Source organism: Euleptes europaea, chromosome 4 (genome assembly GCF_029931775.1).
Source record: "Euleptes europaea isolate rEulEur1 chromosome 4, rEulEur1.hap1, whole genome shotgun sequence".
NCBI lineage: Eukaryota > Metazoa > Chordata > Lepidosauria > Squamata > Sphaerodactylidae > Euleptes > Euleptes europaea.
The window spans coordinates 89,335,868-89,362,553 of NC_079315.1; the positions used below are offsets into that span (position 1 = coordinate 89,335,868).

At 42.5% G+C, this 26,686-nt stretch overlaps 1 protein-coding gene across 1 annotated transcript; it reads left to right on the forward strand.

The window, feature by feature from the left end:
• The first annotated feature begins 260 nt into the window (after positions 1–260).
• HMGCR (3-hydroxy-3-methylglutaryl-CoA reductase) lies at positions 261–26,217 on the forward strand. The gene is made up of 19 exons (XM_056848415.1): positions 261–455; positions 1,087–1,198; positions 2,394–2,481; positions 3,739–3,823; positions 7,390–7,495; positions 9,804–9,910; positions 11,175–11,291; positions 11,984–12,135; positions 12,616–12,860; positions 12,977–13,149; positions 16,846–17,040; positions 18,869–19,027; positions 19,140–19,297; positions 19,423–19,528; positions 21,818–21,988; positions 24,156–24,296; positions 24,386–24,544; positions 25,848–26,002; positions 26,124–26,217. Exons 1-19 carry the CDS (start codon positions 291–293, stop codon positions 26,176–26,178), a joined length of 2,649 nt encoding a protein of 882 aa, XP_056704393.1. The 5' UTR covers positions 261–290; the 3' UTR covers positions 26,179–26,217.
• The last annotated feature ends 469 nt before the right edge of the window (positions 26,218–26,686 follow it).

Genomic DNA, 26,686 nt, shown 5'->3' on the forward strand with positions numbered 1-26,686 from the left:
TAAATTACATCTTGCTATTTGGAGGAAGAGTTTCTGTGTATGGTATGACTCTGTCAATTTTCAGGAGTCTGCCTGAAAACAGTCTCTTTGCGTATTGTTGTCATAAATAAATGATTTAAGTACTGTTATCTGACTAATAATTGGTTGAGGGTTTTCTTAAGAGGTCAGATGCCAATCTTGTGAGAAATTCCTTCGTTTTGATTACACTTCTGCCTGAACGTGTTTATTGTATAACAGTATTTTACGTTCTCTTTTTACTTAGTCCTAGATTTGCAGATACAAGTTTGAAAATGCTGTCCAGTCTCTTCCGAGTGCATGGGCTTTTTGTGGCCTCTCATCCTTGGGAGGTCATTGTGGGAACTGTAACTCTTACCATCTGCATGATGTCCATGAAGATGTTCACTGGTAATGATAAGATCTGCGGCTGGAATTATGAATGCCCCAAACTTGAAGAAGTAAGAAGTTAAATGTATTACTGCAATTTCTTATCTACATAATTGTGTTATCTGAAATTTATTTTCTTGGGTGAGTTGTGGTAATAGCATATTAATTGTGGACAAAATAAGTCAGACTCAAAACAATTAGCATGTACTTGAAAACGGGTGATATATCTATACAGTGCCCCATGGTTTAGTCCACTGGAACACAACAAATAGGGAGAACATAGAATTTGCTTACCTGATGAATTCTGCTTTTTTTGCCTGACAGTGGTGCAGTACACACTCAGTTTGCCTAGACTTTAGAGGAATAGCTTATAGTTCTCATAGTGAAAGGGGGGAGGGACTTTACAGTCCAGCCCTGGTCAGTTTTTCTTCTCCAAAGCGTTTGCCTCCTAGTGGACAGAAGGAAAGTAGCTCATGGTCTGGACCACTCTCATGTGAGCAAGTAGAATGAAAATAAAGCAAGTAAGCAAATTTCTCTGGTTTATTGGGTCCCTTTCATCAAATCTGATGGGCTGAAATTCTCAACGGCTTATGGCACAACCATTCAATTGTTCTTTCCAGTGCTGCAAGACACCTTTTTATTTTGCTAGAATAGAGTAACACTACTTCCATTCTGAAATGTAAATATGTTTCTCCCTTGCAGGATGTTTTGAGCAGTGATATCATAATCCTGACAATCACACGCTGTATAGCAATCCTTTATATATACTTCCAGTTTCAAAACCTGCGACAGCTTGGATCAAAATATATTTTGGGTAAAGTATCTTGATTTTTATATAGTGATTTCTACATACCAGTAAGAATCGGTGAATGTAGGCAAAGAATTGACTCCCAAACACATGTGTTTTGAATCCGCAATGGCCAACCATGCAGGAAAACAACATTTTGTCTGTAAATCATTCAAACTTGAGACCAGTACGTGCAAAAGGTTGCTGGATTGGGTCTATTAATGTACTGCTAAACAGAATCCAGGAGCCCTGTGGTGCAGAGTGGTAAGCTGCAGTACTGCAGTCCAAGCTCTGCTCACAACCTGAGTTGGTTCCAGGTAGCCGGCTCAAGGTTGACTCAGCCTTCCATCCATCCGAGGTCGGCATAATGAGTACCCAGCTTGCTTGGGGGTAAAGGGAAGATGACTGGGGAAGGCACTGGCAAACCACCCCGTAAACAAAGTCTGCCTAGGAAACATCGGGATGTGACGTCACCCCATGGGTCAGGAATGACCTGGTGCTTGCACAGGGGACCCTTACCTTTTACCTTAAACAAAATCCAGCAGCTCTCACAGCATTGCCCATCTGTTTTGGGAAGGGGTTGAGTTACACAGACGCGTGTACACATTCACATGCCAAAAACAGTTGATCAGTATAGTATAAGCTGACACCATCTCTTTGAAGATGTGTGCTCAGCCTTGATCCAGGAGGCAGCAGTACCCACAGACCTTTGGCTTGAAGCCATAGTTTCAGTACATTTTTACAGAGCTTCTGGAAGCGTCTGAGTTTTCATGATGGAAGAAGCATCTGTCTCTCAGTTCTGGCAGATGGCCGTATTCTGGTTGGGGACAGAATATGGATTGGGTTCCTAGCCAGTATTGAGAAGCTAGGCTTGAATTGCTAAGAGAGGGTAAAGTATTCAAGCAATTGCTGCTTGAGGGAAATGTCGGCATTTCTGTCCCAACTGCTATTATACCAGGTTGTTGGAAGATAAGAGTAGTACATGAATACTTCCACGGAAATGGTAAAATAAAAAGCAGAATGATAGATGCAGCCAACCAAATATAACAGTCCCTGTGTTCATCCTGTCCATCCAGTACATAGTGTGAAGCAAATCAGGGTGGCTCTTGGTTATGAGGATCTTATGAATATAGGTTCGCTGCAAAAAATAATAATTTAGGTTAGTACATCCCTTTAGTAAGCATTCTGTTCAATGCCTTTCTTTTACATATCATTTATATAGGTATTGCTGGACTCTTCACAATCTTCTCAAGTTTTGTCTTCAGTACAGTGGTGATTCATTTCCTTGATAAGGAATTGACAGGTTTGAAGTACGTACTTATTCTAATGTTCTAGACAATATGGGTTCAGTTGCTTAGGGGCAGTTCAGCTAAATGGGTACAGCATAGCCCACTATTCCAGTTCTGAAGTTCTGGATGGGTGGGATGCAGCAAAGCAGGGGCATACCCACAAAACCACTTGGGAATAATTTTGCCTTTTTTGTTTGATATGTTTTTAACCTACCTTTCCCCCTGAAGGTTCTCAAGGCAGTTCACAACACTGGGGGTTACCGCACTTAGTATTCCCAGGGATGTATTAAGAGTTTGAAAATTTTATAAAAAACATCGCTTTAAAAGGGTTTTTGGATACCACGGCTTATAAATGGTTGGAAGACATCTTCACAGCTAAAGGGGCCAAACAAAGTGCGAACAGTATTTATAACGTTTTCAAACTCTTAATACATCAGTGGGAATACATAGAAAGTGCGAACAGTATTTTTTATAACGTTTTCAAACTCTTGATGCATCGCTGGGAATACCTAGTGCGGTAACAGCCAAAGTTAAAACGAACAATATAGAATAACATTAAAAATAGCTAAACAACACAGGAGGATAAACCTCAATACCATCTCAATATCAATCTGATTCAGAGAACTCTTAGAAAAGAAAGGTCTAGTTTAATCTGGAGGGTCAGCAGGGACAGTAGCACTCTCATCTCCAGGAGGAGGGAATTCCACAATCAAAGAGCAGTGGCTGAAAAGTTTCCAAGCTTCCAGTAGGTTGCAGCCAACCTGACCTCAGGTTCCCACAGGAGGATGCCATATGGAAATCTCTGAGTTCAGGCAGGCTAATATCAGGTACTTCTGCGACTGAAAGTTATGAATGAGCCACTCTCATGCCACTTTCAAATTGGTGACCCCCCCATATGACATCATCCCCTGATGTACTTTCACTTCATGTTTCTCATTGCTGTCAAGTGCCCTGATCTAGACCTGGGAAATCTTCTAATGATTCCAGTGTACAAATAAGGAGTCCCTCATCCCCAAAAAAGGGAAATTGTGCCACTCTGAATTCCATACCCTCATCTATTCAACAAACAGATGGGAGATCAAGTGTGCCAAAGGAATGTATCCAGTCCACAGAAGCTTCCCAGAGATGTGTTTTATACATGTTTAAGTCTAAAAGCTAAAGCACAGCTACTTCTGGTGTGAATTGTTTGGTCCTAAATAATAAACAGTCTCCCAATATGCATTTTCCAGTTTTGTATGTGTAGTTTAAAGTCTATATACTTTTTACATTTTTTTTCAGTGAAGCTTTGCCATTTTTCTTGCTTCTGATTGACCTCTCCAGAGCCAGTGCGTTAGCCAAATTTGCGCTCAGTTCCAATTCACAGGTAAGCCAGTCTTTCCATTTCTATAGCACAAAAACAGAATTTTAGAGCATAGAATTAGAAGGGCTCTTTTTAACAAATTAACTTACAGATAAAGTAGACTTGCATCTTGCAGGTGCTCCTTTTCTGCTAAGGAAATTTTTTTGAGGATGTTTTAGTAACACCTGAATTCGAGGTTGCTCAGTGAAATTGACTAGAGGAGATTTCATTCATTCTGTTCTTATCTTGCCTTTGCTTTCAAGCAGGTAATGATTCTCACTCTTATTCACACTACAGTTCTGGCTGAGTGGAAATTTCAGTGCGCGTCTTCCTGGTCCAACACTGTAACCAGTGGTCTGTACTTGCTCTCTGACCAAAGAAAATACTGTCCACAATTAACATGTATTGAATTTGCCGCCTTGTGCTAAGGGCAACTGACTTAAATGGCTTTACAAGGGATTAATTGCATTTATGGTGGATAAGCCTATCAAAGGCTAATGGAATTCCTTTCTGCGTGTGCAAGGGATCGCAGCCTTAACCTTCAATGGCTTTGTGTTTGCGCAAACAGAAATAAATACATTGATTTCAAATTGTTTCCCTTGCCTCTAATCAGATTTAATTCTGAATTGCAAAAGGCCCGTAGGCTAAATGATGGATGATCCTGACATTTATTTATTTATTACATTTCTACCCCGCCCTCTCCAGCCAAAATACTTTTAAGTAGCACAGAGGGATTGTTTCATTGTAGATCAATGTGGCTTAATCGTCGTCAGTCCATTGGTATACAGCTTCTTCAAAAAGCATGTGAGTTACATAATAGAAAGCTTGATTTAAATCCTTGGCTGGCGGATGTTAGGGGTTGGTCACAGATTTTTAAATGGCCATGATTTAAATCAGTCCACTTAGCTCAGTGGTTCTCAACCTGTGGGTCGGGACCCCCAAGGGGGTCGCGACATGTTTTCTGGGGGGTCGCCGCCACTGTCCTGGGACAGTCCCCATCCCGGCAAGGAACCGGCCGACCGACAGCCGGAAGGAGAGAGGCGAGGAACCGGCCGGCCGACAGAGAGGCGAGGCGAGGAACCGGAGAGAGAGAGGCGAGGAACCAGCCGACCAACAGCCGGAAGGAGCCGGGCTGCAGAGACGCGGCGGCGCAGCGCCACACACCAGCTGTAGCCTCGCAGCCCAGGGCAGGCCCGCCAGCCTCTCAGCTGGGCGACGGGGCTACAGCTGGTGTGTGGCGGCGAGGCGGCGCGTCTCTGCAGCCCGGCTCCTTCCGGCTGTTGGTCAGCCGATTCCTCGCCTCTCTCTCTCCGGTGCCTCGCCTCGCCTCTCTGTTGGTCGGATGACGCGGCGGGATATGTGGGAGGCCGAGGAAGCTCCCCTGGCTCGGCCCGTTCAGGTCTCCGAGGAGAAGAGGGCGGTCCCCCTTGAGGCTGCCGGAGGGTGCCCCCCCCCCGCCCTCCTCGTGCTCCATTTCCTGGCCGTAGCGCTTGCTGTGCTGCGGCCGCAGGGTGTCCCCCAGCCCTCCCCGTGTACGTGTGTGTGTGCTCGAGATCCCCGGGCCGCTGGCGAGTGTGTGTGTGTGGGGAGCCTCACTCCCTCTCTTTCCTTCCTTTTTTTCTTTTTTCCCTTCTTTCTTTCCTTCCTTCCCTTCTTTCCTTTCTTACTTCCTTTCCTTCTTTCCTTTTTTCCCTTTCCTTTTCTTCCTTTCTTCCTTCCTTTCTTCCTTCCTTTCTTCCTTCCTTTCTTCCTTCCTTTCTTCCTTCCTTTCTTCCTTCCTTTCTTCCTTCCTTTCTTCCTTCCTTTCTTCCTTCCTTTTCTTCCTTCCTTTTCTTTCTTCCTTCCTTTTTCTTTCCTTCCTTTCCTTCCTTCCTTTTTTCTTTCATTTCTTTCCTTCTTTTCCTTCCTTCCTTCCTTCCCTTCTTTCCTTCTCTCCCTCCCCTGCATAGCCTCTCCTAGGTTTGCAAACCTCTAGGTGGTGGCTGGAGACCTGGCAACCCTAGCCTCTTCCCCCCCCCCCATTCCGGGAGATCAATGCCCGGTATGGCCCTCGAATGATGTTATAAATGTGCAAATGGCCCTTGGCAGGTAAAAGGTTCCCCACCCCTGCCCTAATATAATCAGGTAAAACCAGCCCAAAGCATAAAAATGTCACCATGCTCGCCTTTCGAGTTTTAATTCCATTTGCCTCTACATATCTCTGCGAGAGTGGATTTTCAACGCTTCTTCATATCAAAACACTCTTCTATACCATCCCTGCCTGCTTCTCTCCTGCTCTGAGCTTGCCTTTTTCTTTCCATACCCTGATCCCTAGGGTTGCCAATTCCAGGTTGAGGAATTCTTGCATATTTTGGGGGGTGGAGCCTAGGGAGGGCAGGGTTTGGGGAGGGGAAGGAGCCCAGTGGGGTATAATATCATAGAGTACACTCTCCAGGGGAGCTGATCTATGGCATCTAGAAATCAGTTGTAATTCTGGAAGATCTCCCCACCAGGAGGTTGGCAATACTACATATTTATTTGCTCAAAGACAAGAAGCAGACTAAATGTTGAGGATGACATGAGGTTGGCTTTAACAAACACTCAGCCACGAATTTTGAAGCTGGTTACCCAGATGCAAGCACAACCATCACATTAAATATTAATTAATTAATTAATGAAATCAGTTAATTAAATATTACGTTGGAATTATATTCTGAAAAATCTATTTGTATTGTTTTCTTTATCCTATTGAAAATGTCATTTATGGCTTTATTATGCAAATGTCATTTATGACTTTATTATGCAAATGTGGTGGGGGTCGCAGGTTACTTGGCAATTGTAAAAGGGGGTCACGACTCCAAAAAGGTTGAGAACCACTGACTTAGCTGAAGATCATTTTATATGAAAATGACAGATTGTGAGTTACTGTAATTCTGTTTTAGCTTTAACAACTGCAACATTCATAATGCCAACTAGAAACAGTTATTTGTAACAATTGTTTCCAGGTGGTAATACAGAAATGTATACAATACAAGCTAAAAGTGGTTAAATTCAGATACCATGAAGCCCTAAAACTTGCACTCTTCCCTCTTGCATGTAATTTCATAGTTTGAAAGAAAATGCAGTTTGTGACATCTAATTCAAGCACTAACAAATTGTGGTTTGTTTCTTTCCTAGAAAATGCAATTCTAAACTAAGGTATAATACCCAAACAAGGTTTTGTGAGTCCCTTGTAACATTAGAGCTTGCATGTTGTTGCACACACAGGTTTATAGCATTTGTGTGGGCTATTAATGTCAGCTGCAACAATAACTCTTGCATCAGAACAAAGGATGATTAAATAAATCCTTAGGATAATCAAGAAAGGAAGTTTCATGTCTATCTGGGACTATGGCCATGCATATTTTAAGCTCAAAATGATTAAGAGTTATGTACCTTCCCTCTTCAAAACAGGTGCTTGCAGTATCTGCCCTTAGGTCATCTAATGCTAAGTGAGCACATACAGGTTTTAGGTTTTTTAAGTCTTTTTACTCTCTCCGTCAGTTTAGATGGCTATTCTCTGTCTCCGCTATTCATCTGGATATCTGTATTTTTGTTTGCTTGTTTGGTAGGATGAAGTGAGAGACAACATTTCACGTGGAATGGCAATTCTGGGCCCTACATTCACACTTGATGCTCTCGTTGAGTGTCTTGTCATTGGTGTTGGTACAATGTCTGGTAAGTTTGAGTGCGTTCAGTTCTTTGAACAAGAATTTAGCTGTAAGTTTCAGAATCTTGACAATTTATTATGAACAGCAATCTGTGTTATGACTTTTGCTATCTGATTGAACTGGAAGCCCTTTATGTATTTGCCCCCACCCCCCGGGCTGGCTTTGTTTAGTGCTGTTTGAGTTTTGCTGCAGTAGGGATGCTCCTTTGAGGACTCAAGAAGGGGTTCATGATTTTACTCCATGCTGTCTGAGTTCAAGCAGACACCTGGGGCAACAGGCAGTAAGCATAGCCCAAGGCACAGTCCAGGGTCAGCACACAAGTAGTTAGGAGTTCAAGTACCAAGACAGGAGGGCAAATCCAGAAAGCACAAGCCAGGTCCCAGTCCCAGGTCAGAGGCAAATCCAAGCAACAAAGTCTAAAGGTCAAGCACACAGTTCTAAGGAGCAGAGCAACAGCAGGTACACAAGGGTTGTGGACACGTTGCTTCCATGCTGGTTCACCCTTCTCTGGCTGCTTTTATCAGGGAAACCCTGATCAGGAACAGGTGCAGCTCCTCAACCTGCTGAGTCATTCACAGACAGGTGCTACTCATCAATGGCCGGGCAGCCTATGTGGATGACGGCCCTGATTCTGTGGTGACTCAAGCTCACAGGCTGAGGTTGACCGGTGCTGTGTTGCCAACTGTGCACAATGGTGCTGTTCCTGTGCCTCCCTCCAGGCCAGCCTTGTCCGGCTTTCCAAGGGCTCTGGTGACCCAGGGGTGGGTGGGGAGGCTGGTGGCTGCAATGCTTCTACTTCAACTTCAGAGGGTGTGGCATGCTCACTTTGGCCTAAGACTCCCCCTCTGCATCTGATGGAGTCTCTGCCTTGTCCAGTGGATCTTCCTGTGGCACTCGAGGGCTGGGGCCGGTGTCCTTCGTCTCTTCCTCATCCGAGGAGGCGTTGGCAGGGAGACCCACAGCACTGTCATGGGAGGGGAGATCATGGAGTGCTGCTTTCTTGTAGTCCCCCCTACCATCTGTCCATGACAAATAGCCAGTGGGTGACCTACGCTGAGAAGCACCAGGGCAGATGTTTCCTGGCCTGATGCTACAGCCTGCATTCTCCTGCTTCACCCCATTTGTAGGCCATTTAGTGCCTTGATTTTTAAATCTAGTGGGAAAGGGAAATAGAATTGTACCCAAATCCTCAAATTCCTAGTATTCTCTTAAAAGTACTCATTTTTTTCACTCTGTCCCTTTGAACACATGAAGCTGCCTTATACTTGGTCCATTATACTGCCTTATACTTGGTCCATCGAAGTCAGTATTGTCTACTCAGACCGGCAGCAGCTCTCCAGGGTCTCAGGTAGAGGTCTTGCACATCACCTACTTGCCTAGTCCCTTTAACTGGAGATGCCGGCAATTGAGCCTGGGACCTTCTGTGTGCCAAGCAGATGCTCTACCACTGAGCCACGGCCCCTCCTTTTGTTGATCTGTTATGTCCCCATGCCAGCAGTAAGCTCAATCTGCCAAAGTACCTTCATTTTATCTAAGAAGATTTTGATTTGTCAATTAGACATTCACCAAAATCATTTGCTTTAAAATAAGGAAGGGGAAAAGATCCTGGGGTTTTTTTGAGCAGTTAACGTAAGCATGGCAACTCAGTGAAGTGTCCATAGAGAGCTCTGATTCCCAGTTACTGAGTCCAGTCTTTATACCCCATTTCTGAACTTCTACGAACATTGGCTGGCTGCTTTTGAAAATGCTGGACAAGAATATGGTTTGATTTCCGCCCCCCCTTCCCTTCTCTGCCCATAACACACTGATGCCAGGCTTTTTCTTACTCTCTTGTACCACCATACGTAAGATAGTTAAGCTAGGCAGAGTTTTTTTGAAAGAGCCTTTCTTGCATTTTATGTGCATGTTTAAATGTTATTTATGCAAAACCTCTTGCGTAGTTAAGATCTTGTGCCTGTCATGTACACTACTTAACACGCACGCACACACCTGTCATGACACAAATTAATCTAATGATCTTCTATGGATGTGCCGTCACAGTATTTGGCAAGCCAGTATTAATTCAATGACAAAAAGCCTTTCCCTTTCTTTTCCTTAGTAATTACAGACAAATTTTAAAATGATGGGTGTGTATATATTATCAGTTATGTATTTATTTTATTACTATTCAGTCAAATAATCTCCAAAGTGACTTACAGCAGAACAAACACACACACTATTCTTTTCCTGTATTCCTGTATTTAGCTGTATTCATATGACTTTTGCAATGGCGCATGTTTGTGATTCTAACCGTTCAATTTTTGTTTCCCTAACAGGAGTGAGACAGCTTGAAATCATGTGCTGTTTTGGTTGTCTCTCTGTTCTCGCCAACTACTTTGTTTTCATGACCTTCTTTCCTGCTTGTGTGTCCTTGGTTTTGGAGGTGAGATCATTTCAACATAATTCTTGGTCCATGTGTAGTCCAGTGGGAAATTATTCTTGTTAGTCCCCATTAAAATGAATGGAAGCTGTGGATGACGTGTACCCGGGTGCTGCTCTTATTTGTTTCAGTGATGCTTGTGTGTGGGAGAACTTCCACTGGCTTGTTTCCCATCATGGCTAATGCGTATGCTTTATTTTATTACGAGCAACCTGGATTGGATTAAGCCATTCTGCAAATGGAGTAAGTTGGCAGAGCAGATCTTTGCCATTTTTCCTTTCTCAGTTCAGTCCCCATTGTGCTCCCCCCACTGCCGCCACAGCCCTTTGAGGATCAGGAGATCCTTGGCAACAGTATGGGATGCAGCATGGTGGGACTGCAGCAGAAAGAGAGAGTCAGAAGCCCCCGAGCTTTGTGGAAGCTTTTGCTTCACCTTATGCAGTCCCAAAGAAGCCCTTGACTCAGGAGTGGCTTTTGGGAGGTATGTGTGATTTCATTGGGAAGGTGAAGGTGTCCGAGATCTTCATCTTCCAATTCACTCCATCTGCAGAGTTGTCAGATTGACCTGTATACTAGTAATCCTGGCTTCCAGTAGAATCACTCTATCCAAAAGTGAACTGAGGTGGCTTGTGTATATAATGAAAGGAATACAATGTGGCTGCACACAGATAAAAGAAGGGGTAACTGCATTCTTGTGGGACTTTCTAGGTATGCAGCAAAATGTGACTTTGTACCCCAAAAAAATGTGACCCCAAAAAAACCCGGCCTCATTAGAGATAAATATGTTCCAGCCAGCATGGATTGTTGACAGTAGCAGAATGTCAATTAAAGAAGGGAAAGCAGGAGGAGAGAATTGGCCTTCTTAAGACTCTGAGCTGACTCTGGCTAGTATTTGGATGGAAGACCTCAAGGAATACCAGGGTCATGATGGAGGCAGTCAGTGGCAAACCACCTCCACATGTCTCTTGCCTTCACAACTCTACAGGGTTGCCATAAGTCTGCTGTGACTTGATAACAAGAAAAAAGAGGGGGAAAGCCTCTGGACAGCTCATGAAACCACCTTTTTATACATTTCCCTATGTATAAATCAACATTGTAGAATGGTCAAGAGAGTTGAAAACCAGTTGCACTAGAATGTTTACTTATAGTTTCCATTTTGAAATATTTACCTGATATTCTAAGGAATGCTATTTAGCTTTTAATATGATGGCGGAGCAAGAGAGCTTTGGGAGATGTCACTGAATAAATCTAATTTTTGTTTCTGCAGCTTTCACGGGAAAGTCGTGAAGGCCGTCCCATATGGCAGCTTAGTCACTTTGCTCGTGTTCTGGAAGAGGAAGAAAACAAACCGAATCCTGTAACTCAGAGAGTCAAAATGATCATGGTAGAGGTTTTTTCTTTTGTTACAACAAAAATGGCAGTTACCGTCAGTCAAGAATGACTGAGATTGACCCAAGTGTAGGAAATTCAGAAGGAAAAGGGTAGCAGGAAAAGAGGAAGACCTAACAAGAGATGGATTGACTCAATAAAGGAAGCCACAGCCCTCAATTTGCACGATCTGAGCAAAGCTGTCAAAGATAGGACATTTTGGAGGACATTGATTCATAGGGTTGCCATGAGTTGGAAGCAACTTGACGGCATTTAACACACAAACACAGGAAATGCAGAGCATAACCAAATCGGCCCAAGTGTGGAATACAGGTCAAAAAGAGAAAAGTAACAGGACCACTTAGCTCAAAGCCTGACATGTTAAAAAATTCTAGCGAACTCCTCCATTCGCTACTCTTAGCTTATACTGTCAATAGCAGAATGTTTCTATTGCTCTAGCTAAGAGAGTTGTTTAAGAATAGCCTAAAAAAATTGTGTGAATTGCAGACAGACAAAAAAGAATAAATAACCTGAACACAGATCTTGTTATGAGAGTAAAAGATTACTGTATGTTGAAAGTAACAATGAAGTGGTATCTACCATTTTTAGTGTTGTGCTTAGCTTCATTTTTTACATGTGCAGTACTTCAGATAATGATTCATATTACTGGATGAGCAAACTAATTACAATGTTTGTTTAAAATTTAAGTCTCTAGGTTTGGTTCTTGTACATGCTCATAGTCGATGGATAGCAGAACCATCTGCTCAGAACAGCACAGTAGAAATTTCGATGGGACTGGATGAAACTGCGCCTAAGAGAATTGAGCCTAATGTTTCTCTGTGGCAGTTCTACCTTTCCAGGTATGCTTGTATGGTGTTGCTAATGCACTCCATTGCATTTGTCATAAATTATTTCTGTTAGATTTCATTTTATATTTTTGCGTAACCCCAGTTTATGTAATTTGATGGTATAATAATGCAAGATTTGTTCTAGCAACCGTTAGTATATGGAGAAACAGAACTCAAATATCCTTTGGTTTATCTGGAAAATAATTTAATAAAATTGTTTCCAGTCTTATGTTTCTGTGATAACTTGTTACGCTGTCGGAAAGAACACAGTTTTGCATGACACAGTAATATGATTACTAATTTAGAACACTATTATAATTCTGATATTTTGCATAGCATTGTGGTTTTGCAAAATACTTGCAGTGAAGGGGGGGAAGGTAAAAAAACTAAAAATTGCATTTTTCCTTGGCTTAACTACCCTAGATCTTTATTAAGGCAGTGTAAGCTAAAGTACTGTAATGAGTGATTTCCCTCTGACTTTAATCTATTTAGAATGGCCAGTATGGACATTGAGCAAGTAATTACACTTGGCTTAGCTCTTCTGCTTGCTGTCAAATACATCTTCTTTGAGCAGACGGAAATGGAATCCACACTATCGTTGAAGAACCCTATAACATCCCCTTTAGTGATCCAGAAAAATATTCCTGAAAACTGCTGCAGAAAACTGTCTTTACCTCTAAAACATAATCCAAAACCCAGACAATTCGACGAGGTTCCAGTTGCCAAAGAGCAAAAAGGTAACAACTCTGTGATGTTTTTAATTGTAATCATAATTTTAAAACGTTCTAGAGGTTAGGGAGAAAGAAAAAAAGGTTGTATTTCTCCAATTCTAATTGTGGTTAATGTTATGCAGATGAAGCCATAAACCCTCTCCTACCAGAGTCATCAACTAAGGCCACGTTTGTGGTTGGCAATTGTGCCCCCACAGAAACTTCCTCAGTTAGGAAGAGAATAGAACCTGAAACTGAACTGCCTAAAGAGTCACGGTCTGTCGAAGAATGTCTCCACATACTTCAAAATAATGAGGTAAGGAAAGAGACTTATGCAGGCATCTAGTGCTTTACATTGTTTAGAAACTTTATGCATTGGTTATTTGCAAAAAAGTCTTTCAGTAGCTGCCCTATGTTTTATTATTTGCAGCCTAATCTCAGGAAATGTTACCTGTTTTTCCAGTCCATGTTAGTTAATGTTAAGCTGAAATTCTTAGTGGGTGAGTTAAAAAAAACAAAAAACCCTTGTTGCAGTTGATTTAATTTAATTCCAAATGAAAAGATTGCGGTGTACAACTTCATCAGAGTTGAGATACAGGTAACACAAAGTGGTTTTTACTGAAAATATACTATATATAATATACACAAACTGTTATAGTACACAAGTCTCCCACCCTTCCCAAAATCCGTGAGATCTTTTTAAAAATATCTGTTTTTTGTGTTCTCTACAATCGTACTTTGAAGTGTCACACCTGTGCAGAGCACCAATTTAGAATCTCCCAGGGTTAAGATTTTAGACACCAGCTCCACCTACTGTAAGCGGCGGGCACCAGCACCTGCGCTCTGAATATGGAGCCACGCTTTTCTGCTCAGTTCCCTTTCATTCCCCACATCAGTACTGCTGCAAACTGTTCCTACTCTGCCCAGTTGGAGCTAGTAAAAATTCCTTTTTTTTTCTGTTAAGTTTTTCTACTTCACTGTCTTGTGGCTGAGTTTTTCACCTCTGCAGCTGGTCCGCCCATCTGTATTGCAGCAAACCACCTTTAAAAAGTGCTTGTACCATGGAGGCATCCAAATGGCAAATGGAGGCAGCATTCCTTCCGCAGGCTGCTGTGGCTGCTGCCTCTTCTGTCCTGGTGAAGTTTAATTCTGTTCTCACTTGTCGGCAACATACCAAACATCATAACCAATTTACCTGCCTTAGAATGGCTCTTTGAGAGAGTATTATATTGGCATCAGATGTGATGGATTAGTTCTCTTCGGCTCTTGCCACTGCCAGACCAATCTGTTCAGCATCTGTACCTAGAATATTGTGTTCGACTTCTGGCCCTTTGGATGCTGGATCTTTTGCCTCAGAGCAATAACCAAACCTGGAACCTGGGTGTTCAGAGTAGATCATTTGAGCTCATTCCCCTGCAGGACCTAGGAAAAAGAAAAAAGGACAAATATTAATTTAAAGCACCTAAAACAAAAGTGACAGGTGAACAACTTACAGTTCCATCTGTAATGTCACAAACACTTCAGGCCTCACAAGGCATGCACCCCCCAACCCCCGTAACAGCTGCTTCCTCAGGTATTGGAACTGCTTGTGCAACTGTTCCTGGAGAGGATTCAGCACTTAAACCTGGTATCCAGGAGGCCCACATCAAAATGAGATCAGTCCTCAGATATACAAGTAATGTCTCCATTTTTGGAAGATCTGTCCTAGAAGCTATGCATGATCCTCCCTTTGAATCTGAGAAGCCATTTGATCCTGATCACTGAGGAGTCAGTCCTCAAGAGGATGATCTGCTTCTGTAGCTGGTGCCCAATGTTCCAACGTTCATCTTCACGCCTTCCATTTCTACTCAGTGCCCGTAGGCTCAGTGTTAAAACATGACTGCTCACTACTAATACAAGGTCCTTCCCTTTTGGCTATCCACTCTCCATAATCTGTACAAAGTACATGGCCGTAGTAGCTTTTCAGAAAAGGCTTACCTTCCCCTGCATTGGCTGTTGGCTTTTAGGTGTGGGACTGCCGCCACTCACTACTTTTCCCTGTATGCTTCTTGCTCCACCTTATTTCAGATACAAGCCAGTAACTAAACACAACCAAATCTCATCAATATCCTACAAGGTACATTCAGCTTATAGGCGCATGATAAAGGGTTTTTACATACTGATAGGGATGATGTTCTCATTTGCCTCACAACCTCGTTTCTCTGTCATCATTGTCATATAGTCTTCCAGATTCAGCTATTGTGGGACTGAGAATGGCAGTTAACCTTTGCTATCCTATTCTGCAAACTCAGAATGACCCTAATAGCTTTAGCTCATATCCTGCCTCTTTTAAGATCCCCAGTCCAAGGTACCGTGTATGCCTCTTGTCCCCATTCTTATGGAGGATACATTTCTACAGTCCGCTACAAGGAGTTCCACTGCCCAACCCTCATGTCACAATGAATCCTTTCTATGGATGCCTCTAATTGAGGGTGGGGTGTCGACTGGCAGGTGGAGCATCCACCAGTGCTGGCCTTGATTGCAGCTCATATCAATTCTGACCATTTATAAAATCGCTACGTGCTTTCCTTCCCTTCCTGCAAGGGCAGAGTCGTTCAGGTGGTTACAAATTATATTTACGCAAATAGGATGGCTCAGGACTCCAGAATACTTCGCCATCTCAGGAGCCGTGTATGGGAAAGATGCATACTGTCTCACATAACACCAATCAAGAGACACGTCTCAGGTGCACGTGAATGGATTCAGTCAGTAGGGAGAAGTGGGGTGCAGGTGGTCATGGAAATGGACTTTCCTTAAGCCAGTTTGCAGTTGCTGGAGGTGGCCAGAAGCATGTTTGCTTTACCAGTCAAGTCTCACAAGTTACTTAGAGGTTAACACTGCCTAACAGATGCCTTCCTGGTCCTGTAGATAGGCTGACTCCCTCTATATGCTTACCGTCCCAATTCCTTTTGTACAAGAACATTCGTCAATATAACAGTCAAAACAATAATTCAGGGAAGTGACCTGCATCCTGCTCTCCATATTGGCCTGACTAGCCTTGGATACAGCCTTTGGCAGTACCTGCCAAAGAAAAACAACAGGTCATCTATGCTGTTGTACTATCTACCCTCTTTTCCTGAAACTGTTATATTAGGTGTTCTGTATTATTCTAGGTAAGAACTGAACAGGAAGCTCTTCTAAGTGTGGGCACTGGGACCCTCTGCCTAGGAATGGGCCAGAACTCGTGCATAAAAGCTATAGAACAGGAGTGTCAAACATAAGGCTTGTGGGCCAGATCTGGCCCCTTGAGAGCTCTTATCCGACCTGTGATCCAGCCATGGCAGCCACCTCCCCCAGTCCCAATCTGGGCTGGCGAGCCCCGCTGTGGGCCTGCCAACCGAGGCAGCCACCCCCCACACACTTTCCATCTGGCTGGTGAACCCGCTGCAGGCTCACCAGCTCAGGCATCAATCCCCCTCACCCCCGCTCCTGATCTGGGCAGGCGAGGCATGACCCGGCCCGACCAAGTGACATTTATGTCATATCCAGCCCTCGTAACAAATAAGTTTGATAGCCCTGCTCTAGAAGATTCCAGATGTGCAGGCATGAAAATAAATAAATATGGAGGATAGGTATACAATGTGCTTTCCCATCCTTGTAAATCTCGAAGTTGTGATCTAGGTTCTGTCTTTGCCCTTACAGATTTAACTTGGTAAAGAATCAGTCTCCTTCTAAAGGCCCTTCAGTGTGGAATTCCGTTGACCCTAGAAAGACTGCCAGACTTCTTCCCTAGCTGTTTTTGCTGGCGAGTGAATAGTTTTAGTTTTCAGTGGCCTCTATCATTCCTTAAAATTGTAAATATTACAGATAACATTGGAGATGCTAACGAGCCTATTAATTTAATAGGTGTTAACTTTTTTGTTTTGCTTCATTGTAATGTTGGTTTATTGTTGTGTAACTTCTCAAAATGCCATTTGGGTAGAGTGACAACCCCTAAATAATATAATAATGTAACAAATTTATCTTCTCATAGATGGGTGCAAAGCTCCTTACTGATGCTGAAGTCATTAGCTTGGTCAAAGCAAAACATATTCCTGCATACAAACTAGAAACTCTGATGGAAACTCAAGAACGTGGGGTCTCCATTCGTAGGCAAATGTTATCTCAGAAGCTTCCTGAACCTTCTTCTCTACGGTATCTTCCTTACAAGAACTATAATTATTCTTTGGTGAGTTCAAGTGTGCTAAATGTGCAAACTTTTTTGAACACAGGATTCCTAAAGTGGAAAAAAAGTTTTTGATTCAAATGAATGTTTAACTGAGTTCACTCATCTATGGCAGTTAATAGGTTTGTAGCAAAGAATTAGATCTAGTAGTTAATGGTGAGCATTTAGTGCAGTTAATGATAATGGGTGTTGCCTTGGTGGTTTGGTTGCTCTTTAGTTTTAGCAGGCTATGGTGTTTCTTTTCTGTTTCTAGCTTTTCTCCTGAACGTTCAAAGTGACTGTGCACTTCAGTTTTATATATAATTGGTCTGCTCCATTGCGCTTATATAACATACAGGTTGGGTTGAAAAATGCAAGTGCATTCTTCCTTTAAAGTTTTAACTCATTGCACAAATGTGTGTGTCTCATTAAAAACTCATTCACAGTTCTACTGAATGAGCCACCATTTTTCCATTGTGGGTGCTGACTCAAAACTTCATTGCTACAAGGTTGTATAAAGCATCAAATTGTCAGATGAAGTTTGTCCTAAAACTGTCTTGTCAACTCCTAATATCATGAGCCTGAAATGGTATAAGCACTTCAGATACATAGTGCAGGGAGCAAATACTGATTTCGGAGTATATCTACAATAATGTTTCTCATGTTGCTTAGTTCAGTGCTAGGTTTGCTTTCCTGTTGAGATAGGAGGCATACCAAAATGCTCCTGAGCCTTGATTTGGTAGAAACCGATAAGGTTTTTATACTTTTTATATTAAGGGGTTTCTTCCCATGACTTATTTTACTATGATTAACAGACAGGTTGTGGCTATGCCAGGCAGCCAATTATCTTCTACCTAGGTTTCTTTGCCATGCCCCACTACTATTGTTGTGTTTATTCAGTAGATTTTTATCTTGCCCTTCAAGGAGCTCAGGCTGGCATATATCGTTCTCCCCTCCTCAATTTTATCCTCACCACAACCTTGTGAGGTAGCTTAGGTTAAGGGTGAGTGACTGGCCCAAGTTCACCCAGCAAGCTTCCATGGCATGACTGTGGATGTGGACCTGGGCCTCCAGATCTTAGTCCAACATTCTGACATGTATGCCAAGCTGGTTAAATTGCTGCTGTGATCAGAAAAGCAGTGGTTGCAAGGGAGATGCCCATAGGAGTGAACTGAGAATATTGGAAGGAACTATTTCTCTCCTCCATAATTCCCTTAGACCTACTTGTATAGTGGTCACCCTTAAAGGAAAATTTGCTTAAATTTTGCTATACCATTTGTCAAGAGACTAGAGAAAATTATATAATTCATTTTAGAAAATTGATATTCCATTTATTCAAATAAAATGCACAAAGCAACTTGCAATAAAAAAACAAAAGATACACTTAAATTTAAAAAGCCAACTCCATCCATGAAATCGGTTCAGATTTAAAACTTCAGACAGGACAATTACATCCTCAACTACTGTCGGGCCTTTCAGGGGGAAAAAAAGATCTTGAAACTCTTCCAGAAAGCTTGTTAATAAGGGCTGTACCTTCTGGAGGAGAGAATATCTCGTTCTAGGGACAGGAGCCAAGAAAGTTTTCATACTGTTCTAACATCTGAAGATTTATAACTTGTTTATAATAACTTTTTAACTCTTCTTGGCATATTATTTGGCAGTTGAGTTTAATAAGAGGAGCAGGAGAATGAATTGGTCTTCATACCAAGTTACTCTAAACCAAAGTCACACATTTGTTATCTTTTCTAATATACTGAAAGAAATGGCACTGAGTTAGCTGTCATGAAGATACATTTTTAAGTATAAAATAGTGGTGAGGCTACTCCTAATAGGCACGTGCTTATTTCTGAAGGTAATGGGTGCCTGCTGTGAAAATGTGATTGGGTACATGCCGGTCCCCGTCGGAGTAGCCGGGCCCCTTCTTCTGGACAAGAAAGAGTTTCAAGTTCCAATGGCAACCACAGAGGGCTGTCTAGTGGCCAGCACAAACAGAGGGTGCAGAGCAATATGTGTAAGTATCAATCGCAGCAGTGGGGTCAGTAGGACTTGCAGTTAGTGCTTCACTCTGAGAAGTTTATTTAGGTTGTCCATTCCAAAATCTTTTTTGTGTGTTTTTTGCGCAGCTCGGTGGTGGTGCCAGCAGCCGCGTTCTGGCGGACGGAATGACGCGAGGGCCAATTGTACGACTGCCCACCGCCTGCCAGTGTGCAGAAGTGAAGGCGTGGCTTGAAACGCCAGAAGGGTTTACGATAGTCAAAGAGGCATTTAATAGCACAAGCAGGTTAGTAGTAGAAAGTGGGTTTTTGGGGTGGAGGGTTGTTGACATTTTGGCTGAAAAGCATTCAGAGGCAGGGCACCAAACAGAAACCCAAAGAGCCTAAATTCAATTAAAATCCTTTTTCATAGGTTTGCTCGTCTACAGAGACTACATATCAGTTTGGCTGGCCGCAACCTTTACATTCGCTTCCAGGCTAGAACCGGTGATGCGATGGGAATGAACATGATTTCGAAAGTAAGCTCTGGAATTTCCTGTGGGCATTTAGACAACATTGGTTTTAAAATGAGGTTAAGAGAGGGACAGAGTTTTCTCACATGCATGTGTGTTCACATTTGTGTGACTTAAGTTTACACACAAACTTAAAAAGTAGTTTTGAGTCCAGTTTCATGAGATGCCTCTGAGATACTAGAATATAGACTCAGTTCTCTGAAGCAAATTATTTCATGTTTTATTCCATTCCCCATTTAAAAAATGGAGCAAGACAGTTCTCTTGGAAGGAAAATTAAGTAGGTCCTCTTTTGATTACTTTACCCTTTCTAGATAGATGCTTGAAAGAAGAAAAACTTTGCTGAAAAACTAAATGAATTCTTCTCATCTGTCTTCACTGTTGAAGATACAGGGCAGATTCCTTCTCCCGACAGAGATTTTGGAGAGGGGAAAATGAGGAACTGAGGCAAATAGTGGTAACAAGGCAGGAAGTCCTAGAACTTCTAGACAAACTGCAAACTAACAAGTCACAGGGACCAGACGGTATTCATCCTAGAGTTCTTCAAGAACTCAAATGGGAAATTGCTGAACTTCTAACAAAGATATGTAATATGTCCCTTCGATCAGCCTCTGTACCAGAGGACTGGAGAATGGCCAATGTAACACCCATTTATAAAAAAGGTTCCAGGGGGAACCCAGGAAATTACAGGCCAGTTAGCTTAACGTCTGTTCCGGGTAAATTGGTGGAAAGCATTATTAAAGATAGAATTGTCAAGCATATAGAAGGGCAAGGTCTGCTGGGCAAAACCCAACATGGCTTCTGTAAGGGTAGGTCCTGTCTCACTAACCTATTAGAGTTTTTTGAAAGCGTCAATAAGCATGTGGACAGGAATGAGCCTGTGGATATTGTGTATTTGGATTTCCAAAAAGCTTTTGACAAAGTCCCCCACCAAAGACTGCTAAGCAAACTTCATAGTCACGGGATAAGAGGACAAGTCCTCTTATGGATTGAGAGCTGGCTGAAAAATAGGAAGCAGAGTGTAGGAATCACATATACACTGATGGGATCTGTGCTGGCAGCAACAGACCAAGAAAGGGATCTTGGGGTGGTAGTGGATAGCTCAATGAAGGTGTCAACCCAGTGTGCAGCTGCTGTAAAAAAGGCAAATTCCATGCTGGCCATAATTAGACGAGGAATAGAGAATAAAACTGCTGATATCATACTGCCCTTGTACAAATCTATGGTGAGACCACACTTGGAATACTGTGTACAGTTCTGGTCACCACACCTAAAAAAGGATATTACAGAGCTTGAGAAGGTGCAGAAAAGAGCAACCAAAATGATTAGGGGACTAGAGCAACTGTCCTATGGGGAGCGGTGAAGACGCTTAGGGCTGTTTAGCTTGGAAAGAAGTCGGCTGAGGGGAGACATGATAGAGGTCTATAAAATTATGCATGGTTTGGAGAGAGTGGACAGGGAGACATTTTTCTCCCTCTCCCATAATACTAGAACACGGGGTCATCTGCTAAAGCTGGAGGGTGAGAGATTCAAAACAGATAAAAGGAAGTATTTTTTCACACAACGCATAGTTAAATTGTGGAACTCCCTGCCCCAGGATGTGGTGATGGCTGCCAGCTTGGAGGGCTTTAAGAGGGGAGTGGACATATTCATGGAGGAGAGGGGTATTCATGGCTGTTAGTTAGAATGGATACTAGTCATGCTGCATACCTATTCTCTCTAGTATCAGAGGAGCATGTCTATTATTTTGGGTGCGGTGGAACACAGGCAGGATGGTGCTGCTGCACTCGTCTTGTTTGTGGCTTCCTGGAGGCACCTGGTTGGCCACTGTGTGAACAGACTTCTGGACTTGATGGGCCTTGGTCTGATCCAGCAGGGCCTTTCTTATGTTCTTAATACTCTTTCATATTCCCTACAAAAGGAATTAGTCCTCTCCTGTGCCTCCATTTTATTTGCTCCAGAGACCAATATGGGTCAATATTCACAAGAAATTTTTACCAGAATTCAGTCCTGTTGGGTAGGGTAGTACTGGCTATGAATCCTATCAAATACAACAATTGACAGAACATTCCATCCACAAACTGCTTATAGGCAAATACTGTCATAAAATGATGTTACTGGTCGTTGCAGTTATAGGCAGTTATAATGATGCTTCTGTATAAAAGTTAAGGTCCAGCAGAGTATAATATAAAAGTCTTTCTCTGCTACCCATTTCCCATTGTGTTCTTTTAGAAAGAGATCCGTCAGTACAGTAAGATGCTGGAGCTGTATTTTTAAAAACTTGTTTTCTCAAATAGGGTACTGAGAAGGCACTTGTAAGGCTTCAAGAAGAGTTTCCTGACCTCCATATCCTAGCTATTAGTGGTAACTACTGCACAGATAAAAAGCCAGCTGCTGTTAACTGGATAGAGGGAAGGGGGAAGTCCGTTGTCTGTGAAGCCATCATTCCCACCAAGGTTGTAAGAGAGGTAAGGTTCCGACGTATGAGTGAATGTGTGTTGATTAGTTACGCTGAGTTCACTTCTTAAATATTTGTGGTTCCCCTTTTATTTTATTGCACATTCCATATTTTTCTTAACATATGGTTTCTGTTGCCAGAGAGATTCACTCACAGTCTAGTTCCAGGGCAGCACAAGATTCCCTCCTAACACTGAATCCCTAAATTCAGGATTTCAAGATTTCTTTCACTAAGCAGAAGTTAGTTTCATGTCACGTTGGCAACAGGCTGTACGAGAGGCACCTATGCACAGATCTTTATATGGCGTCCATTTAGGCAAACCTGCAAAGTTTTACCTGCCGTCAGACAAATTAATAAACACACGTGTCACTTTCTTTCTGAAATCAAAAAAGTGCCTGGGGCATAAAACAGTTCTACAGTGAAACTATTGGTTTTTGCAGTTGGGGTGTATTTTGTCTCAAAGTAGTGGAACCATACATGGGGCACAAAAAATACCCTATAAGATTTTTTTTAAAAGAAACCTTGATCTAGGGATAGCTGCATTTGAGTCCAGTAGCACCTTAGGGATTAACACATTTCATCTGATGTGAAAGTATGTCTAAATTTTGGGTGTTTGCAACATGCTCAGAGAATTTTGAAATACACTGACTGATGCCACTGAAACCAGATTCTGTTGTGGGACACTCGACTAGCTCAAGGTACACTGGGATCTGGTCTGTGGTAGCAGATACATCCCAGATGTATGAGTTCTTTCACAAAATCATCATAGTTAAATGCCAGTAATGCAAACAGAATGAAGATGGCAATAAAGAGTAAGAGTTGGAGGAGAAGTAGACCCCCCCCCAGTGTCTCCTTTTTTGAAGCAAAAATTTATGCATTCAAGCATTTAAACTTAAAAATGTTACCTTTTCCATCCCAATTTGATATATGGAATACTTTAAAAGGCTACAGAATACAATAATATCATGAATTCTTGGTTAATTGATACAGTAATATTCACATGAACACACATGAAGCTGCCTTATGCTGAATCAGACCATTGTCAGTATTGTCTACTCAGACTGGCAGCGTCCTTTGAACTGGAGATGCCGGGGATTGAACCTAGGACTTTCTGCATCCAAAGCAACGACTCTTCCACTGAGCCACAGCACCTCCCCAATATGAATTTCCCCATTTCTATATACAGTGCAAAACATCATTTCCTACATTATCCTGTTTGCTTTTGTTCCAGTACAGAATAGACTGTTGCAAACTTTTAATAAATCTTTCTGGGGGAAATGGTTTCCTTTCCCACTTAAATCTTGTATGCAGTTTTTGTCCAGGAGTGTAATGCACCAAATGTTACATACATCTCTGTTGCGTGATGTGCTTTGTTTCCAGTACTGTACTGAGATTATTCTAGCTGCCATAAGCAATTTCATAATGAGATATTTAAATTTAATTCTTTTGGGAAATTACTCGGGTTATTCCTGGATTGCATTGTATCTTGTTTGCTCTTTTCTTTAAAAAGGTAAAGGTCCCCTGTGCAAGCACCGGGTCATTCCTGACCCATGGGGTGACATCACCTCCCGACGTTTACTAGGCAGACTTTTGTTTTATGGGGTGGTTTGCCAGTGCCTTCCCCAGTCATCTTCCCTTTGCCCCCAGCAAGCTGGGTCCTCATTTTACCGACCTCGGAAGGATAGAAGGGATCGAACTCAGGTCATGAGCAGAGCTTGGACTGCAGTACTGCAGCTTACCGCTCTGCGCCACAGGGCTCCTAGAAATATATTAAACCAGTATGACTAAGTGACTAGACATTGCCATCAATTTCAGGGGAAAAAATCCTCTGTGCCTGTTATACCCTCCAGCAGATTTTTGAGGCCGATGGCACAATTTTTGCTGTTATGTCCAGCATGTGGCATCATCCCTATGTGTTCAGAGCATCTGCTGTTATTGTTTTACAGTATGTAATTTGACCCATACTGTTTAGTCCGTCAGTTAGTAGGTCTTTTCCCTGTCTGCTCTTGTACGCTAGAGTTCTGGCCTCTGATACAGTTGTCGTTGCATATATTCCAGCAACAAGCCCCTTCTTTATGTTCACACTTATTTGAAAGGTGAATGGAGTTGTTCTTGAGCAACGCAGAATTACTACTTCACCTCATGAATCACATATCAAAATCTTATTCGTGTTCTAGGTACTGAAGACCACTACAGAAGCCATGGTTGAGGTCAACATAAACAAGAATTTGGTTGGCTCTGCAATGGCTGGGAGCATAGGTGGCTACAACGCTCATGCAGCGAACATTGTCACAGCTATCTATATTGCATGTGGACAGGTATGTTCGATGGGGGATGGGGGAGTGTGTAAACATAGATAACACCTTCTTTGAAAACATGTTAAAATACATCTCTGTACTGATTCTAGGATGCAGCACAGAACGTCGGCAGCTCAAACTGCATCACACTGATGGAGGCGACGGGTCCTACCAATGAAGATCTGTATATCAGTTGTACGATGCCTTCTATAGAAATTGGGACTGTGGGCGGAGGAACCACCCTGTTACCACAGCAGGCTTGTTTGCAGGTGTGATGAAACAGAATAACCCTTCCCACTTCTGTAATATACTGTGGCTTGGTATAATTGTCTGTTTATGGCCCCATTCTTCAGCAGCTGGGTTTATTCCATTCTGCCTGCCTCTCCTCTATTGTTTTCCGATATTATTTATCTGAGGCATATAGCTAAGACAAATGCTAATGTGTTCCTGTAGGGTAAAACAACAGATGTCTGCCTGACTCCTGCATGACTGCATTTAAAACGATACAAGTGGGGGACCCACAAGGCCTTGCATGGGCCATCTCATTTTCTCTCCCCCCCCACTATTTCCTCTTTCCCTGCCCTGAAAACCCCCTTTTTTCTGCTTCCCACCCATCAACCAACCTACCTTTATCTGCCCCTTGTCCTCAGCTTTCCCACTCTTTCCCCAGCCACACTCTGGCCCAGTTCAGGGTGGATTTGCAGGGAGCACCTCACTTTCTCCTGTATCCCCCTCCCCACACTATTTCCTTTCCCTCCTCCTGGCAGTCCCATGCCCTCTCTTCTTTCCCTGCTTCCTTTTCTCTTTCCCACCCACCAGCCAGCCTACTTTTATCTGCTCCCCATCTCCAGCTATATTTATTTATTATTCATCTACATGTATACCCCACATTTTTTTTCAATGGGGACCCAAAGCAGCTTACATCATTCTCCTGTCCTCCATTTTACCCTCACAACGATCCTCTGAGGTAGGTTAGGCCGACTGGCCCAAAGTCACCAAGTGAGCTCCCCTGTCAGAGTGGGGATTTGAATCTGGATCTCCCAGAAGAAAGATCTGTCATTCCAATCCGTGGCTTCAGTCTCTGAGTTTAAGTAACCACAGATGAGCCAATGTTGAGAATTAAATATACTGATGTGAAGAATGCTTGTCATTTTCCATCAGTACCCAGTAGGAGTGCTGAGAGTCTTTTTGACAGTATACCAGATAGCGTGCAATACATACCCAGTCTAAAACTATATCCCTGGTGATATGAAGCCACTTACCTAGGTGGTGCTAACCATTGGCCATTTAGCCCAGTATTGTCTGTTCTAATTAGCAGCACTTTTCCATGGTTGTCATGCAGTAGTCTTTCCCAGTCCTGTTACCTGATCTTCTTTCTGAAGTTGCAGGGAACCTGAAACTCCATATTCATACAACTATTAACTGAACTGTCGAAGTCTTTATTATTACACTTCATATTTTCTACATTTTGAAAGACTTGTTCCTTGTCAGGTGGCATGAATTGCACCATTTATGCATGGAATGTATTTGTGCCTGTTGCTAAAAGCATAATATTGTTTCCTCTTGCTACAGATGCTTGGTGTCCAGGGAGCCAGTGCAGACATCCCCGGGGAAAATGCTCGTCAGCTTGCCAAAATTGTTTGTGCAACAGTAATGGCAGGAGAATTATCTCTAATGGCTGCCTTAGCTGCAGGGCATTTGGTCAAAAGCCACATGATCCACAATAGGTAAGAAGGGAACAGCCTTATCTTGTCTTAATAGCATCCTGTGAGCTACCAGCCAACAGAACATAGAAATCTATCACAAAACATAATTGAGTTTGTTTTTCCTTCTGATTTTTTTATATAGATCAAAAATAAACCTACAGGATCTTAATGGAACATGTACCAAGAAAGCTGTTTAAAGATTAACAGGAACTTGAAGCAAAGTATTGCTGTGGCAAATTGACAACAAACAATGTATGATCTATGAATTGGAGGATAAAGATAATCTTCAGTTCAATGAATTGTTGGGAAGATACTTGAGAGGATCAGTGTCCACTGTCGTTCTTACATGCCGACTTGCATTCTTTTCCTCTGCCATAAAAGGATATTTCTATGGAGAACACTTCAGATGGTCTTAATTTTAACATGAGAATCTAGCTTTCCTGAGCCCTACATTTTATGTGGGATTTCACTTAGTCCACAAAACTATTCAACAGGCTCAGCCTCTGTCCTTGGGATTGAAAGTAATCTGGCTAGCAAACTCCTGAGAAGAAGTACAAGTTCTGTTTGTTTTTTTAATTCCATATTTTTGTTTGCATTGTTTTCCATGATCTCTGTTTTCAGCTGAGCATAGATGCAAATTGCAGTTCCTTCGGGTCCAAGAAATCGTCAGACACACAGCTTCACCTGCCATGTGACTGACATACT

What these genes read in the sequence shown, in the direction of transcription:
- HMGCR (XM_056848415.1), top strand. Translation starts at nt 291, where the DNA reads ATGCTGTCCAGTCTCTTCCGAGTGCATGGGCTTTTTGTGGCCTCTCAT. An exon ending in CGCTCAGTTCCAATTCACAG is followed by an intron (nt 3,824 to 7,389) that starts GTAAGCCAGTCT and finishes CTTGTTTGGTAG; the next exon opens with GATGAAGTGAGAGACAACAT. An exon ending in AGAGAGTCAAAATGATCATG is followed by an intron (nt 11,292 to 11,983) that starts GTAGAGGTTTTT and finishes TTAAAATTTAAG; the next exon opens with TCTCTAGGTTTGGTTCTTGT.